The 15,660-nt window shown below is 49.3% G+C and overlaps 1 protein-coding gene across 3 annotated transcripts; it reads right to left on the reverse strand.

The window, feature by feature from the left end:
* Positions 1-402: 402 nt before the first annotated feature.
* Positions 403-14,268, reverse strand: RGR (retinal G protein coupled receptor). 3 transcript variants are annotated; one of them, XM_010376336.2, is made up of 7 exons: positions 14,159-14,268; positions 11,584-11,740; positions 10,385-10,506; positions 6,419-6,572; positions 4,936-5,053; positions 1,400-1,513; positions 403-898 (listed from the first exon to the last, which is right to left on the reverse strand). In XM_010376336.2, exons 1-7 carry the CDS (start codon positions 14,235-14,237, stop codon positions 767-769), a joined length of 876 nt encoding a protein of 291 aa, XP_010374638.1. In that variant the 5' UTR covers positions 14,238-14,268; the 3' UTR covers positions 403-766. The 3 variants fall into 3 exon arrangements, with proteins under 3 accessions (XP_010374638.1, XP_010374637.1, XP_010374640.1); XM_010376335.2 differs by having other exon boundaries at positions 10,385-10,518; XM_010376338.2 differs by lacking the exon at positions 1,400-1,513.
* Positions 14,269-15,660: the final 1,392 nt, after the last annotated feature.

Here is a 15,660-nt window from a genome sequence, read left to right on the forward strand (position 1 = left end):
AAACCTGCACTTGTATGCTTATCACAGCACTGTTTACAGTAGCAAAGATACGGAATCAATCCATCAACAGATGACTGGTTAAAGAAAATGTGTGTGTGTGTATGTGTGTGTGTGTGTGTGTATATGTATGTGTGTGTGTGTGTGTGTGTATATATATATATGGAATGGAACACTACACTGCCATAAAAAAGAATGAGATCATGTCTTTTGCAGCAACATGGATGAAACTGGAGGTCATTCTTTTAAGTGAAATAACTCTAAAACAGAAAGTCAAACACCACATGTTCTCACTTGTAAGTGGGAGCTAAATAATGTATACACATGGACACGGAGTGTGGAATAATAGACATTGGAGACTCAGAAGGGTGACAAGGTGGCAGGGGGTGAGGGATGAGAAATTACTTAATGGATACGATGTATATTATTAGGGTGATGGTTACACTAAAAGCCCAGACTTCACTACTAGGCAATCTATCCATGTAACAAAACTGCAATGTACCCCCTTAAATTTATTATTACTTTTAAAAAGGAGTGACTTTCCTGAAGCCTCTTAACCTCGAGTGTAGAGGGCTATGACCGACACTCAGGTCCATCTGGCTCTTTCTGTGCAGCCTGGTGTCTTTCTGAATCCTTGTGTCCAGCCTAGGGCCAGGCTCCACGGGGCCATTGGGGAAGGTGGGTGAGTGTCTGGGCTTGGCTGCTGAGGCTGCTGGGCAGGACTCCTGGGGCAGCCTCCCGGCCTGGGGCTCAGTCCAGGATGGTAGGCTCACTTGGCTTGGTGCTTCTTGCTCTTCTGCGGTGAGAGGCACTGCCAGATCCCCCTGCAGACCATCTCATTGCCCAGGGCATAGTTGATGGCATTGATCGTGGGCACCATTTTGGCAACGAGGGCGGGCACCTGTTGTGGCAGAAAAGTCCAGAAAAGAAGCTTCAAAGCCACTGCTCCTCTCTCTGGTCCCACCTGGCGACCCCAGTCACCCCCACCTGCAGCTGCCAATCATTTAGTTCTGCAGCCTTGGAGACTTCCCTGACTAGTTGGCAGAGATTGATGACTCATGGAACCCATGGAGTCATACTCTTGTCCAGACCCACCTGCTCCCAGCCTGGGCACCAATCTCAACCCCTAGTCACAGAGTCCTTATCTGCACCATCTGGCTGGCTGTCCCTGTCATCTCACATGAGGTTTGGGCAATGTCAAGCAGCAGCCGGGTATGACTCAGGGACGAGGTAGGGGATTAGGGAGGCAAACTAATGCTCTATGCATTGTGAGTATCCAAAGGAAGAAACACAGAGAGAAAGAGACTGACACACAGGCCATAAATCCAGAAAGTGAGATGAGGTGAGACAGAGACATAAAGACTGAGACGGGTCTAGCTTTGGGTACTAGAAGTATCTGTACCATCTGCAGTTTGGGGGAGATGGAAGTCACGTCTGCGATGACTGCGTATAGATACAGGATGGCATAGGGGCCCCAGCCGAGCAGCAGCGTCCTTGCTGGCAGAGTGGTGTTCACCTGGGGAGACATTGTCGGAGGAGATGTCAGCTTGCTCCAGGTGGCCCACAGCCCCATGTGGCCGAGAAGACCGGGTCAGCACTCAGCAGGGCTGGGCAGCATGAACCAGGCTTCAGGAGGGAGCTGAGTCTGCAGGGGAACTTGAGACCAGATGGGCCTCTTAAGACTGTGTGACCTTAAGCCTTTTATTTAAGCTTGCCTGACCTCAGTTGCTGTGTCTGTAAAATGGCCTGATAATACCTGACGTGGCTGGAGACCGAGACTGGGTGGATAATGAGCTTACTCCTGGGTTGTACTCTTTGTTTGTTTGTCAAATACAGACAGGGTCTCATTATATTTCCTAGGCTGGTCTCGAACTCCTGGGCTCAAGGGATCCTCCTCCTACGGCCTTCCAACGTGCTGGGATTACAGGTATGAGCCACTGTGCCTGGCCCGGGTCTGTGCTCTTTAAGAGGAATCCTGGGCTCTGTGACTGCGTGCTCAAGAGGCCCCAGGCTTGAGTTGCCCTCAGGCCTCAGTCCTAGAACCAACTCATCCACAGCTACAGCCACCTGGCGAGACCACCCTGTCTGGGCTCCCAATGTGAAATACAATCAGCGGGGAAGGGGCTTGTCCGGAGAGCTGGAGACGCTGGGGTGCCGCGTGGCGCCATGAGGGGGGCAAGCCTCGCGCTTTAATTTCAGCGGGAGCGGCCAGGTTCCTGCTCCCCTCAACACACACACACGCGAACGTGCAAATTCTGACGCTAAAGTTCTTGCCTGTTTTCTCCCTGACATGACTTTCTTTAACAAAGAGAACATATTTTCTTCCATCTTGGATTTTTAAAATATGTTGACCAAGAGACTTTTTTTTCTCTCTCTTAATTGGCCCTTATTTGGGGGTGGGGGGTGTGAAGGAGCTCAGCACTGCGGGGCCCTCCCGGGAGCCGACGCCGTGAGACGTGGAATCCCCTGCAGAGGCTGTGCGGTCTCCGGAAGCCGCTTAGTTTGGGATGAGGTCCCTGGACCGCTGCGTGTGACCTTGACGATGCCCACCAGTGACAATGGTTTAAAGGCAACCCAGAAAAATGAGGAGATCATGGTGGCAGCCTTGTCTCCCGGCTGCCTGCGCCTCCAATAAATGTGAACTTTGCGCCTCCAGACAGGGTTTGGGACAGGCATCTCGGAGGACAGCCTGGAGGCTGCGCCTATGCTAGCAGCCAGCTGGGAGCCAGGGGACTGGATTCTGGTCCCAGCAAAGTCCTTTCTCTCCTTCTGACCTCGGGGAGCATCGGGGCTGCAGCTAAAATAGATTTGCACAGTCCTTTTCCAATTTACAGTAAATAAATAAAGTGGCAGATGAAGTGACTTAAAAAAAAAAAGAGTGTTTCTTTCATGCACTGTGATTGACCACATGGGTGGTGGAGTCCCAGACCTAGGTTTGAATCCAGGTGTGTGGCTTTTGGTGAGTTGCTTAGTTAACCCCCATCTCAACCTCAATTTTTCAGTCCACAACACAGGGATAAGAAAACCTCCTTCTGGCCAGGTGCGGTGGCTCAAGCCTGTAATCCCAGCACTTTGGGAGGCGGAAATGGGTGGATCACCTGAGGTCAGGAGTTCAAGACCAGCCTGGCCAACAGATACAAAAATTAGCCAGGCATGGTGGTGGGTGCCTGTAATTCCAGCTACTAGGGAGGCTGAGTCAGGAGGATCGCTTGAACCCGGGAGACGGAGGTTGCAGTGAGCTGAGATTGCCATTGCACGCCAGCCTGGGCAACAGAGTAAGACCTTGTCTCAAAAGAAAAAAAGAAAAGAAAAGAAAAGAAAAGAAAAGAAAAGAAAAGAAAAGAAAAAGACTGGGCACAGTGGCTTATGCCTATAATCCCAACACTTTAGGAGGCAGAGGTGGGCGGATCACCTGAGATCGGAAGTTTGAAACCAGCCTGACCAACATGGAGAAACACCGTCTCTACCAAAAATACAAAATTAGCTGGGTGTGGTGGCACATGCCTATAATCCCAGGTACTCGGGAAGCTGAGGAAGGAGAATCGCTTGAACCCGGGAGGTGGAGGTTGCGGTGAGTCGAGATCGCGCCATTGCGCTCCAGCCTGGGCTACAAGAGCAAAACTCCGTCTCAAAAAACTAAAAAAAAAAAAAAGAAAGGAAACCTCCTTCCTCATAGAGTGGTTGCAAAGATGAAATAATATTAAGATCTGAATTTGTTCTAATCTTTGTTGCTTGTTAGGACTCCTTTGTTAGAGGTCATCCAGGTGACCAAGTAAAATAAAACCGTGGCAAGGGAGTAGTAATGCAGAAATTTAAAAATGGCTGGGAGGGCTTATTTTGAAGTACTGTATTTCTTGGACAAATGTGCTTATAGGTTTGATTTTTATCTTTTGGACACCACCCTGTGACTGTGATTAAATTAAACATCTCAAAGTACTTTAAAAGCAGCATTCAAAAAGACTGTAACTTTGTGCCAAACCTCAGATCCTTGGCAAGAGTTAAGTGGAACAGCACGGATGGTGTCCGGCAGGGAGCCCTGGTCGCCAGAGTTACCGGGTCTGGGTGAATCTGAGCAGTCCTGATCCTTGCTTCCCAGGCCTTAGCGATCTGAGCAAAGGGTGGGTGGTTTCCAGTTCTAACATCCTATGCTGTGCACAAGCTGGATTTTCTCTTGATCATTGAAAACGCAGAAAACCCCTGGTTGCTGTCTGTCACATTGTTCATATTCCCTGGTGTCCCTGAGTGGAACCGAGAAATTCCTGCTGCTCTTGAGGCAGGAGACTAGCAGAGGGAATTGGAGGTTAAAGGGCAGAATAAGCAGAAGCAGAAGCAAGGTGAAGAGACGGTGAGCAAGAAGCAAGACAAGAAACAGAAGTTGAGCAACCAAAACAAAAATAAGATTAAAAAGTGAGTGAGAAGCTCCCATGGCCGGCTAGATCTGGACCAAACCTGTCAGGAGCAGCTCCTCAGAGATGGGCATGCGCATTAGAGAGAAAAAGTATCCTTAAAATGACCCTGTATGGTAATAAGCTCATTAAAGCTCATGCATATGGACTGTGTATCATGCATGTACTTAAGATTATGGGATGGAGGTGACAGGCAAGCACACAAGGGCCAAACTAACTAAGTAACCTATCAATCAAAAGGCAGACACTGGCTAGAGATTAGGCAGCCTTGGGAAGCGAAGAAAAATAAACATATAAAAGAACCCAAAATACACCAAACTGGTGCTGATCTCACTTCGCAGAGATCGGTCCACCCTCCCCTCTCTGAGAGTGTAATACTGTGCTGAATAAACTTTTGCTGCTTTGCTTTGCTGCAAAAGCAATGAACATTTACTTTGCTATTTGTGTGTGTCACATCCAATTCTTCGTTCGGGACACCAAGAGCCTGGGGCTGCGCCGCACCATCAGGTAACACTCCGGGAGGGGTCCTTACCTGGAGATGACCGCTCTTCCCCAGTTTCTGCTCCATGAGACTGTAGGATGTGATCGTGATGAAGAGGGGCATGGCGAAGTTGAAGAAGGACATGGTGAAGAGGAAGCTGGTGAAGTTTCTACAGGGAGAGCAGATGGAGGACTGGGGTCAGCTCTCAGGAGTGGCCAGCTGTCCTCAAGGACCCACTAGCTCTGCTCTCGATGATCGGATGTGGGGAAATGCTCCACTCAGACAAGTACTCAGTGTGATTGCTCCTGGGTCCCAGGTGAATTCCCTTTCGGAGCCAGGGAGCTACGAGGTCCCCCTAGAACTTGCCTTTAGAAGCCAGGGAGCTCCAAGGAGGAAGAGGCCTCTTTCTTGTTCAAGTGCTCAGCCCTGCTTTCCTGTTTGTCCCCCAAGCATGAGGAATGGGAAATTTTAGTTTGGGAAACATGTTCACCCAATGGTGGAGATGTCAGTGGACCAAGAGGAAGGAACATCCAAGGAGCATTCTAGGCCCAAAGGTTTTAAAAGGAGACTGGATAACAAGAAGATTGGATACTACGTCACTGAAGAAATGGTTGAAGGGACCACAGAAGAGCCTGGATTCCCAGGTAGTGGTCATGGGGAGGTGAAGGGAATGGTGGGAGTCCCAGGGAGCCAGATCCTCATTTTCTGAAGGGAAGACTATGTCACCTTGGAGCTGTACACCAGGGAGGGGCAGCTGGAAGGACTGGACCCTGGCTGGGGAGGGCCATGGAGGGACACTTGGACCAGGCCCAGCATTCTCAAAAAGGCATCACCTGGAAAGCCTGTCATCCAGTGCAAATGCCTCATGATTAAACACCATGGGTAAAGCAGATGAATGCAACGTGGCTCTAGTGGAAGCAAGAGGGGCTGGAGGGGCTGGAGCCCATGTGACCATTCCTCAAGGCAGTTTCTAAAGGATCCCCCTAAGCCCTTGTCTCCCTAGAGCCGCCTGATGGGGCAGTACCAGAACACGAGCCCCATGAGGGTGGGGACCTTCATGCATTCAGTTCTATTTCTCCAGGGATTTCCTCATAGCATATGCTCTGGGCATTCCCTCCCAGTGGAAGGACCATAATGTTCTTTGAATCTATTGTGCCAAGGGTATGGCACCCTCTAGAAACTGATGAGGTCAGAGCCATGATGGCCGACTGTGCTGAAGATGGCAAAGAGGTGGTGTGGCTTGGTGACTGTTATCACTGACACAAGCCAATGGCTCCCTGTATGATGTCTCTTTTTGGGTTCAACTCTGGATCCCAATTTTCATAGCATTCCCATCACCTGGCCAGTTTTCAGAACACGGTTTTTCCAGTCCCAATGTCTGCCTGCATGTGGGTATCATGATTAAGGAGTTGAGATTGTCTGGCAAACATTCACATTTCTCCATTTGGATTTTCAGCTGGGGCACCCTTGTCATAGGAGTTCGAAGCCAAGATTCCCATGGATAGGAGCCTCGAAGCTGCTCCTCCCACCTCACCTGTCCCCTTTGGAGTAGTCCAGGGTGCAGCATGTCCCCAGTGGCTCATAGTCATAGTGGCCCCAACCCAGGAGGGGCAAGGCTGCCCAGAAGGTAGAAGACAGCCACACGAAGAGCACCAGAGAGATGGCCGAGTTCCAGGCCAGCTGGCCACCTGCCCAGGACAGAGGAGGAAGAGGAGGTTGTGAGGGGGAGATGGCCTGGTAGAGTGAGAAAGAATGGACTTCCCTATCTTGAAGAGTGTCCCTTTGAGTGATCCACCCGCCTCAGTCTCCCATAGTGCTGGGATTACAGGATTGAGTCACCACATCCTGCCAGAAGGAGGTTTTCTTATCCCTGTGTCATGGTCTAAAAAATTGAGGCTGAGAAGGGGATTAACTAAGCAACTTACCAAAATGAGAACCTCAGCTCTGATGCTTAATAACTCAGGGCCTCAGGCAAGTGAAGAGCTTCTCTGAGCCCCAGTGTTCTCACCCACAAGGGGAATGATAATCCTTACCTCAGAGGATTGTTATGAAGAATGAAATAGATAATGGATGGTGAAGGTCTCCAAATAGACACACTATACCATCTTCTTCAGAGGACAGAGACAAGGAGGGAGTGGCAAAGAGACAGATGTGTTTTCAAAGCCAAGGTTCAGGAAGAAGCATGGGCAGGGGTTCAGGTGAGGGTCATAGGGGATGGAGGCAGAAGTCTGGACTTACCACCATCCTCAGCACTTGCTCAGAATCAGGCCACTGCCCCTGCTTCCAGGATACCCTCTGAGAATGCTTGACTCGGGGGTTGGGGCTCAATCTCAGTGCCAAAGGCAGAGGCTGGGTCCCAGCAGCATCTTTTGATGTGAACCAGTCATGCTGATTTGACCTCCTCTGATCCCTTCCCTGAAACCCCCCTCTCTGCTGCAGTGTCATTGGGTCCTTCCCATCCAGTGGTTCCTCCTGGAACTAGCTTCAGGATGCACTTCACAGGTGCCCTCCTCTGTCTACTGTTTATTTGTCATACTCCTTTGTGTATAAGATCCCAGGGCAGAGGACAGGTCTCTAGGTGGGTTTTGATCAGGAGAGAAGAGCATATCTACAACTTCCCTCATCTGACACTTTGCTTCTACTGGTATGGCTCCAGATGGAGTTTGCTTGGATGTGACCTTCTGATATGAACTGAATGTTTATGTCCCCTCAAACTGATATGTTGAAGCCCTAATCCCCAGTGTGATGGCATTTGGAGGCAGGGCCTTTGGGATATAACTAGACCATAAGGGTGGAGCCCCCATGATGCAATTAGTGCCCTTATAAGAAGGGACACAATTAACTGGACGTGGTGCATGTGCCTGTAGTCCCAGCTACTCAGGAGGCTGAGGTAGAGAATCACTTGAACCTAGAAGGTGGAGGTTGCAGTGTACTGAGATGGTGCCACTACATTCTAGCTTGGGCAATAGAGTGAGACTGTGTTTCAAAAAAATAAAATAAAATAAGGAACACAAGAGTGACAATCTCTCTCTTTTTATGTGAGGACATGGCAAGAAAGTGAACATCTATAAACCAAGAAGCAAGCCCTCAACAAACCTGACCGTGCTGACACCTTGAATTTGGACTTCCCAGCCTGAATAACTGAGAAATAAATTTCTATTGTTCAAGCCACCGAGTCTATAGCGTTCTATTATAGGAGCCTGGGCAGACTAGGACACCTCCCACCCCAACTGTGGGCACAATAAATATGTGCATGGATAGGAAGACTCAATATAGTTAAGATGTCAGTTCTTCCAACCTTTTTAAAAAAATTTTTTTTGAGACAGAGTCTTCCTCTGTCACCCAGGCTGGAGTGCAGTGGCATGATCTTGGCTCACTGAAACTTCTGCCTCCCAGGTTCAAGCGATTCTCCTTCCTCAGCCTCTCAAGTAGCTGGAATTACAGGCTCATGCCGCTATGCCCAGCTAATTTTTGTATTTTTAGTAGAGATGGGGTTTCACCATGTTGGCCAGGCTGGTCTCGAACTCCTGACCTCAAGTGATTTGCCCACCTCAGCCTCCCAAAGTGTTGGGATTACAGGCCTGAGCCACCGTGCCTGGACTTTTCTTTTCTTCTTCTTGTTTTTGTTTGTTTGTTTGTTTTTGTTTGTGTTTTTGTTTTATTGAAGCATAGTCTCATTCTGTTGCCCAGGCTGGAGTGCAGTGGTGCCTTCTCGGCTCACTGCAACCTCTGCCTTCCAGGTTCAAGCAATTCTCTGCGGGCACAATAATGAATACCTACCTGGACCCTTGTGCTGCCTCAGACTTACAGCTTTAGAAACAGATGGCCAAGGTAACATACCTACAACCATCCAGGGATGGAGTAGATGAATTCAGACCTCCTCATTCCCCTTTGCCTGCCTTCACACTGCTCTGCCATGCTCTCAGTATAGAAAGGGCTTTGATCTAAGGCCTCTGGCATAGGGATTAACTGTTCTATACTGAGGCAGAGAAGCCTGTTGCTGTCTGAGAAGGTGGTGTGTGTGTGTGTGTGTGTGTGTGTGTGTGTGTGTGTGTGTGTATAAGATGGTCCAAGGGATCATTGGGGCAGGGGCTGGGATGGAAGTAGTGGGAGAAGCACTTTGAGGCCAGGTGGACAGGAAGGCTAAACTATCGCCACTCAAAATGATGAGACCGATGGAAGCATTTTGGCCTGGAGAGACCCATGACGGGCAGTGACTTTGCAGGGAAGGGGGCTGTAAATGTGACTATGGCAAGGGAAGTTCTGTGGATTCCAAAGAGGCCATGCCATGGCTTGAGGCTGTGCTGGCCATAGACCTCGCAGCAGCCTCTGTGCTGAGCAAATTCATAGCTCAGGACTTGGAGGTACCAGGTCATGCCCAATGTCAGCTCTGCCTTTAGTAGCTGTGTGACCCTAGGCAAGCTGCTTAACTTCTCTGTGCCTCTGCTTCCAAGGCTGTGAGCTGAGGGTTTGCTAGGAGGGTTAGCTGAGCCACAGCTCCCCAAAACATATTTATGTACCCATGGTGGTGAACAGGGTTCTAGATGGTCTCTGAGTGAACAGGTTTTTATTTTAATTGTATTAAAATTATAAGAACATTAAACCTATGATTTCCCAGATGTTGTTTAGAATGAGCTTGAAGCAGGTGTTTACATTTTAAAAAATGAGTCACTTTTAAGAAAAAAAAAATCAAGGAAAAACAGAGCAGTTTGCACACTGATATGGCCAGTTATGAAGATGGTATTTGGCAATGCAGATTGGGAAATCCACAGCTGGACAGTTTTCACGAAGCCTCATGGAATGGTGTGGTGCCAGGGCACATGCCCAGACACACACACACACACACAGCCTCTCTGCACCTCCGTAGTACCTATCTGCAAGGGCATTTTTCTGTATCCCTGATCTCATTTGATTTTCAAAATAAAACTCAGATTGGTTATTAAAATCATCTCAGCCAGGCGCAGTGGCTTGCTGAGACAGGTAGATCACGAGGTCAGGAGTTCAAGACCAGCCTGGCCAATATGGTGAAACCCCATGTCTACTAAAAATACAAAAATTAGCCAGGCGTGGTGGCACGTGCCTGTAGTCCCAGCTACTCGGCAGGCTGAGGCAGAAGAATTGCTTGAAACCAGGTGGCGGAGGTTGCAGTTAGCCGAGATCGCGCCACTGCACTCCAGCCTGGGCAAAAGAGCAATTCCGTCTCAAAAAGAAAAAAAAATCATTTCACAGAGGAGGAGACTAAGGTTCAGAGAGGATCCCTGACTTGCCCAAGGCTGCAGTGATGGCAAAAGAGGCTCAACAGCTCTCCTGCACACTCTCCCACCCTCCCTCCTTTCCTGAAATGAGGGCCTACACATGATTGGCATGCCCACTCACACCCACCCACACTTCCCTGCACTGGGAAACACGGAGCGGTAGCTAGTTCTGACTGCCCCACCCTGCCTCTTATCCTCTCCACACTGCATCGGTGTCCCTCCACTCGAGGAGCCCAGATACATACGGGTGCAGTAGTGGTGATAGCGCCCCCAGGCAATAGCTGCACTGCTGCAGATGCTGGCCAACGCTGTCACAAAGCCCTGGAAGCCATGAGCCTGGCAGCCATCCGAGCCGTAGGGCCAGCGCCTGTGGGAGACACTGGGCACCAGTGACCCCTCTCCTCCGACCCTTTCCACCTCCCACACCTGCCAAATACAGCCTGGAGTGTGCGTTCCTGAATGTTGCCCTGATTCTCCAAAGAGGGCCTTAATATTGGTGTCTTTCCTATGAGGCGTTAGAGCTTAAGTAACCAGGCTGAAGGGGTGGAGCCCGATGCACACTCTCTATGCTTGGTGACTTTGACTGCACCACGGTTGGGCCATAGGCTCTCTCTGTGTGATCAGATCTCTCTGTCACAGGAGAGCTCATGCCTGTATTTGATAGGTGGGGAAACTGAGGTTCAAAGAGGCAAAGATACTGAAGCGAAGGTCACACAGAAGATGAAGGCAAAGTCAGAGGGGAGATCCCAGGCCTCCCCAGCCTAAAGGGCCAAACAAAGGTGGAAGCTTCAATTCACTGTGGGAGGAAGAATTCTCACTGATGCAGACCCCCCCAGCTGGTCAGCACGGAGCATGCGCATCCAGGTGGGCTCCAGCCTCCGTCTGCAGTGTCCAAAACCAGAATGAGAATGTCCAGTCGGCTTCAGAAAACAATTTTATAAACACCTTCTAAAGCTGTGATGGAAGACCCTGGTTTGTGTATAAGGAGGTGTTAGATGCTAGCCAAAACCCTGTTTGTTTTCACACTTTACTTAGAGTCCTAGGTATCAGCATTATTTTAAGTTATTTACACATAATAGAAGTAAATACTTCCAACGAACTATATGAGTTAGGAAATAATATCCGATTTATGGAAGAAGCCCAGAACTAGAAATGCTGAATGAAGCCAGAATGCAAACCTAGGTTGCTTGGTTACAGAACCTATACCATTGATCTCTACAGCCGGCCATCTCTTTCATCAGGTTTCAGCAATCCCTGTCTTCCAGAAATCAGCTGTCATTCTTCAGAATCAATCTGGAATTCAGCCCATTTTAGCTTGCCCACCCTCCGCCCTTGGCCAATTTTCTGTAGGTAGTAAAAATGCCCTTGGCCTGGCTGCCCGGGGCCCAGAGGTCAGGCCCCAGGCAGGACCTCAGGGCCTGTGGACTGGGGAGGGGGCTGGTACCGGAGAAGGCTGGATGTGGCTGCAATGAGGGCATTCAGGCTGATCCCACTGTCCGCAAGAGCCAAGCTCAGCACCAGCAGGTGGCAGGGAGTCCGCAGCTCCGGGGTCTTGCAGAAAGAGAAGATGGTCAGGGTATTGAGGCTGAGACCGGAGAGAGCTGAAACGAAGGGTGGGGGCTGGCATTGGGGCTGCTGAAGCCCAGCTGGGGTCAGAACAGGGTGCGTGGGGTGGATGGAGCATCAGCAACCTCCCAGACAGACAAGAAAGACAATCAATATAGTGTAGCATGCTTCATGCTATAACGATCATAATCACGGACACCTGCCGGGCACTTAGTGCATACTGGGCACCAGGATACGCATTTAATATGAGTCATCTCATTCAGTCTTCACCTGGATACTCTTCTCCATTTATAGCTGGGAAACTGAGGCTCAGAGACACTAGCTAACTTGCCCTAAGTACACAGCTAGTAAGTGGTGGAGCTGGAACTTGAATTCAGGCCTTTTGGATTTCAAAATGCCTTCTCCAAGGACTGTAGAGCAAAGTCAGAGAGCCTCCAAGGAGAAGAGTTGATGTTAGAGCTGGGAGCTGCCCAGGACACCAGGCAGGGAAGTGAGCGTGAAGGGGGAGTACTCTGGAAGCAGAGAGATCCGACCTTGAAATTTGGCTCGGTTGCCTCGCTCGCTGCTCCTTAAGCTCTCTGAACCTCAGCTTCCCCCATCTAAAGTGAGGAACAGGAAAAAATCCTCGCCTTCAAAACTTTGAGAAGCACTTACCTGCAGGACAATGCATGGAAGAGCATTCCAGGAGGGAATAGCATGCGCAAAGACATGCTGTGGTACAGTGAGATGCCACCTTACTCCTACAAGAATGGCCATCATTAAAAAGTCAAAAAACGATAGATCGATGGCATGGATGTGGTAAAAAGGGAATGCTTATACACTGCTGGTGGGAATGTAAATTAATACAACCTCTATGGAAAAGAGTATAGAGATTCCGTAAGTAACTAAAAGTAGATCTGCCATTTAATCCAGCCAAAAACACACATGCACATCTATGTTTATTGCGGCCCAATTCACAATTGCAAAGATACGAAATCAATGCGAGTGCCCACTGACCAATGAATGGACAAAGAAAATGTGGTATATATACATCATGGAGTAATACTCAGCCATAAAAAGGAGTGAAATAATGTCTTATTACAGCAACTTGGATGGAGCTGGAGGCCATTATTCGAAGTGAAGTAACTCAGGAATGGAAAATCAAATACTGATTGTTCTCAGTTACAAGTGGGAGCTAAACCGTGAGTACGCAGAGGCATTCAGAGGACATAATGGACTTTGGAGACTGGAGAACGGGAAGGGTGGGAGAGGGGGTGGGATTAAAAAAACCTACATATTAGGTACAATGTACACTACTCGGGTGATGGGTGCACTGAAATCCCAGAATTTGCCATGATGTAATTCATCGATGTAAACAAAAATCACTTGTACCCCCAAAGCTATTGAAATTTTAAAAATCTTTTAAAAATAAAATAAAATAAAAACCAAAGCATTATGTATATAATGACATTTCTAATCATCAAACATGAAATAAAAATGTAAATTTAAACCCATTCCAAAAAATAAAGTGGTAACATTTTATGGCATATTTGAGGACCCGGAGGGATGCTAGATTGGAGGGTTCTCAGGAAAGGGAGACACCAGCTGGGGCCACCAGACAGTCGTGTCCAGAGCCTTCTGGACCAATCAAATGACTGTCACTTCCTCTCCATTGTCAGTTCTCATTACAGACTGATGATTTCTCTGGGTCTGCTTTGAATCAAAGCTGCATTCTCCGTCAACTTAGCTCGGGCTGGCACAGATTCAGGATTGACACTGTCTCTAGCTCTGGCCTCAGTGAGCATCTTAGGGATTCTAGGTTGAGGTAGGTACCCTGCGGACCCAGGTTGCCTCCAGAGGGGAAGTGCTTAGGCTCATAGGAGTAGACACAGTGAAAATAGTGGTGGGGCTGGAGAGGATGGGAGAGAATGAATTTAAATACCCTGGAGTCTATTTAGGCTAGCACTTTATACCCATTATCCAATTTAATCTTTACAACCACCCATTCGGAATGTCAAGGCATTGAGGGCAGAGAGCTGAAGGGACTTGGTTCCAGTCACACAAGAGCAGGTGGCAGAGCTGTCTGTCCCCAGAGCCTTTTAGGGGACTGATCTTATGTGGGATTCTTAGCAGGATTTCTAAGGAGTGGATTAAATTTCCTCCCGACTGGAGGGTCATGAAAAGTCCTAATGCCTGGCTCTTGATCATCTCCTGGGCAGATGTCCCCTCTCAAAGTCCCTCCCTCCCTGACCCTTGCCTGGCTTACTCTCTGCTCGGCAGGCAGTGTGCTGCACCTCACAGGTTCAGCTGTCAGAACACCCCCTGAGTCCAGGCACAGAGGGGAAGGCAGTCAAGGGGACCTGACACCCAGCTGGGTTTGGGGACCTCGCCTCTCCTTGCCAGCTCCATATTGGTGGCCTGGGTCCTCAGAACCCACTGGGCCCCCACTGCACCCCAAGTTCTGCCTGGCTCACCTTCCACCAGCAGCACCATCCCCACAGCCAGCACCTCGAGCTCCCCAAAGCCGGTGGGCAAGGCATTGGTCTCAGCCATCCTCACTCTCCCGCCTGCCAGTGGCCCAGCTCTCTCTGGCTTCCCACAGCCAGGCTCTCCCTTTTAAAGGGCCATCCCATGTGCGCGGAGGCACATGCAGGTTATTATGCTGGACCTTGGGCTCTTTCTGGATGCCTCCCCCCTGCAATGGTCCTCTTGGTCCAAGCAGAAGGAACCCATTCACGAGTTGGACAATGCGGCCTTTGTGAAGCCAGAATGGAGCCCTGTCTCATTCATTTCAGCCCCATTGCACAGGATTAAGGTCGGGGAATCCGAATGGTGTGTGACTGAGAGCCTAATTGGAAAAGAGTTGCGTAACCAAGGGAGGGGAGCGGGAGGAGGGATCTGAGCCGCAGCTGTTCCTGACAAGCCCGGTGCCTGGGCGCCTGTGTCCTCAGGCTCACATGTGTGTACTCCAAAGCGCTGGGGAAAGGATGAAGTTTGGGAAGTCACCTGTTGTCAGAGGAAGAACCCCAAATGGGACCAGAGAATGGGTTTCTGGTTCTGAATCTGTCACTAACTAGTTATGTGCCTTGGAGTGGGACCACTAGACTCTTCGTTTACTTTTCTGCAATGTCAATATCTTTTGTCTGTGGCCTCTGTATAAGTCCCAGTTAGATATCGTGAATATAAACCTCAGGGCTGCATTTCCTGTCTCCCATAGAGCACTTGAGCCACACAAGCATAAAAAATCTCCTAGGACACTGTCTTAGAACAGAGGGGCTGCCGTCTTGTCAGTCTCCGCCCCGCAACCCACCCAGCCTTGCCGGCCCCCTAAGAGCTTTGGCTGCTACAAATGACTTCCTGGTACACTGGCTCTTTATGCATTGTTATGCTCTGGCTCGTGATAAAATTTACACCAGGAAACACTAATCTAGGGCAACTTAATTCATTTTCAGATTAAGAAACCAAGCTCCAGAGCACTATCAGCAACATAGCTAATATTGAGCGAGGTCAAGCACTGTGCTAAGGGATCTTCTGATGAGTCCTACAGACAACTCCTTGAATTGGATACCATTATCCTTTCCATTTCAGATGAGGAAACTATAGCTAAAAACAGTTAAAATCTGCCTGAGGCCGTGCAGTAATTTATGGATGGAGCTGGAACCAAAGCCAATCTCCTATTCCTCAGGCTCAAGCACTTTTCTTTTCTTTCTCTTTTTTTTTTTTTTTTTTTTTTTGAGATGGAGTCTCGCTCTGCCGCCCAGGCTGGAGTGCAGTGGCCGGATCTCACCTCACTGCAATCTCCATCTCCCGGGTTCACGCCATTCTCCTGCCTCAGCCTCCCGAGTAGCTGGGACTACAGGCGCCCGCCACCACGCCCGGCTAGGTTTTTATATTTTTTAGTAGAGACAGGGTTTCACCGTGTTAGCCAGGATAGTCTTGATCTCCTGACCTCGTGATCCACCCGTCTCGGCCTCCC

The sequence above is a fragment of the Rhinopithecus roxellana genome, chromosome 11 (genome assembly GCF_007565055.1).
Source record: "Rhinopithecus roxellana isolate Shanxi Qingling chromosome 11, ASM756505v1, whole genome shotgun sequence".
In the NCBI taxonomy this organism is placed as follows: Eukaryota; Metazoa; Chordata; class Mammalia; order Primates; family Cercopithecidae; genus Rhinopithecus; species Rhinopithecus roxellana.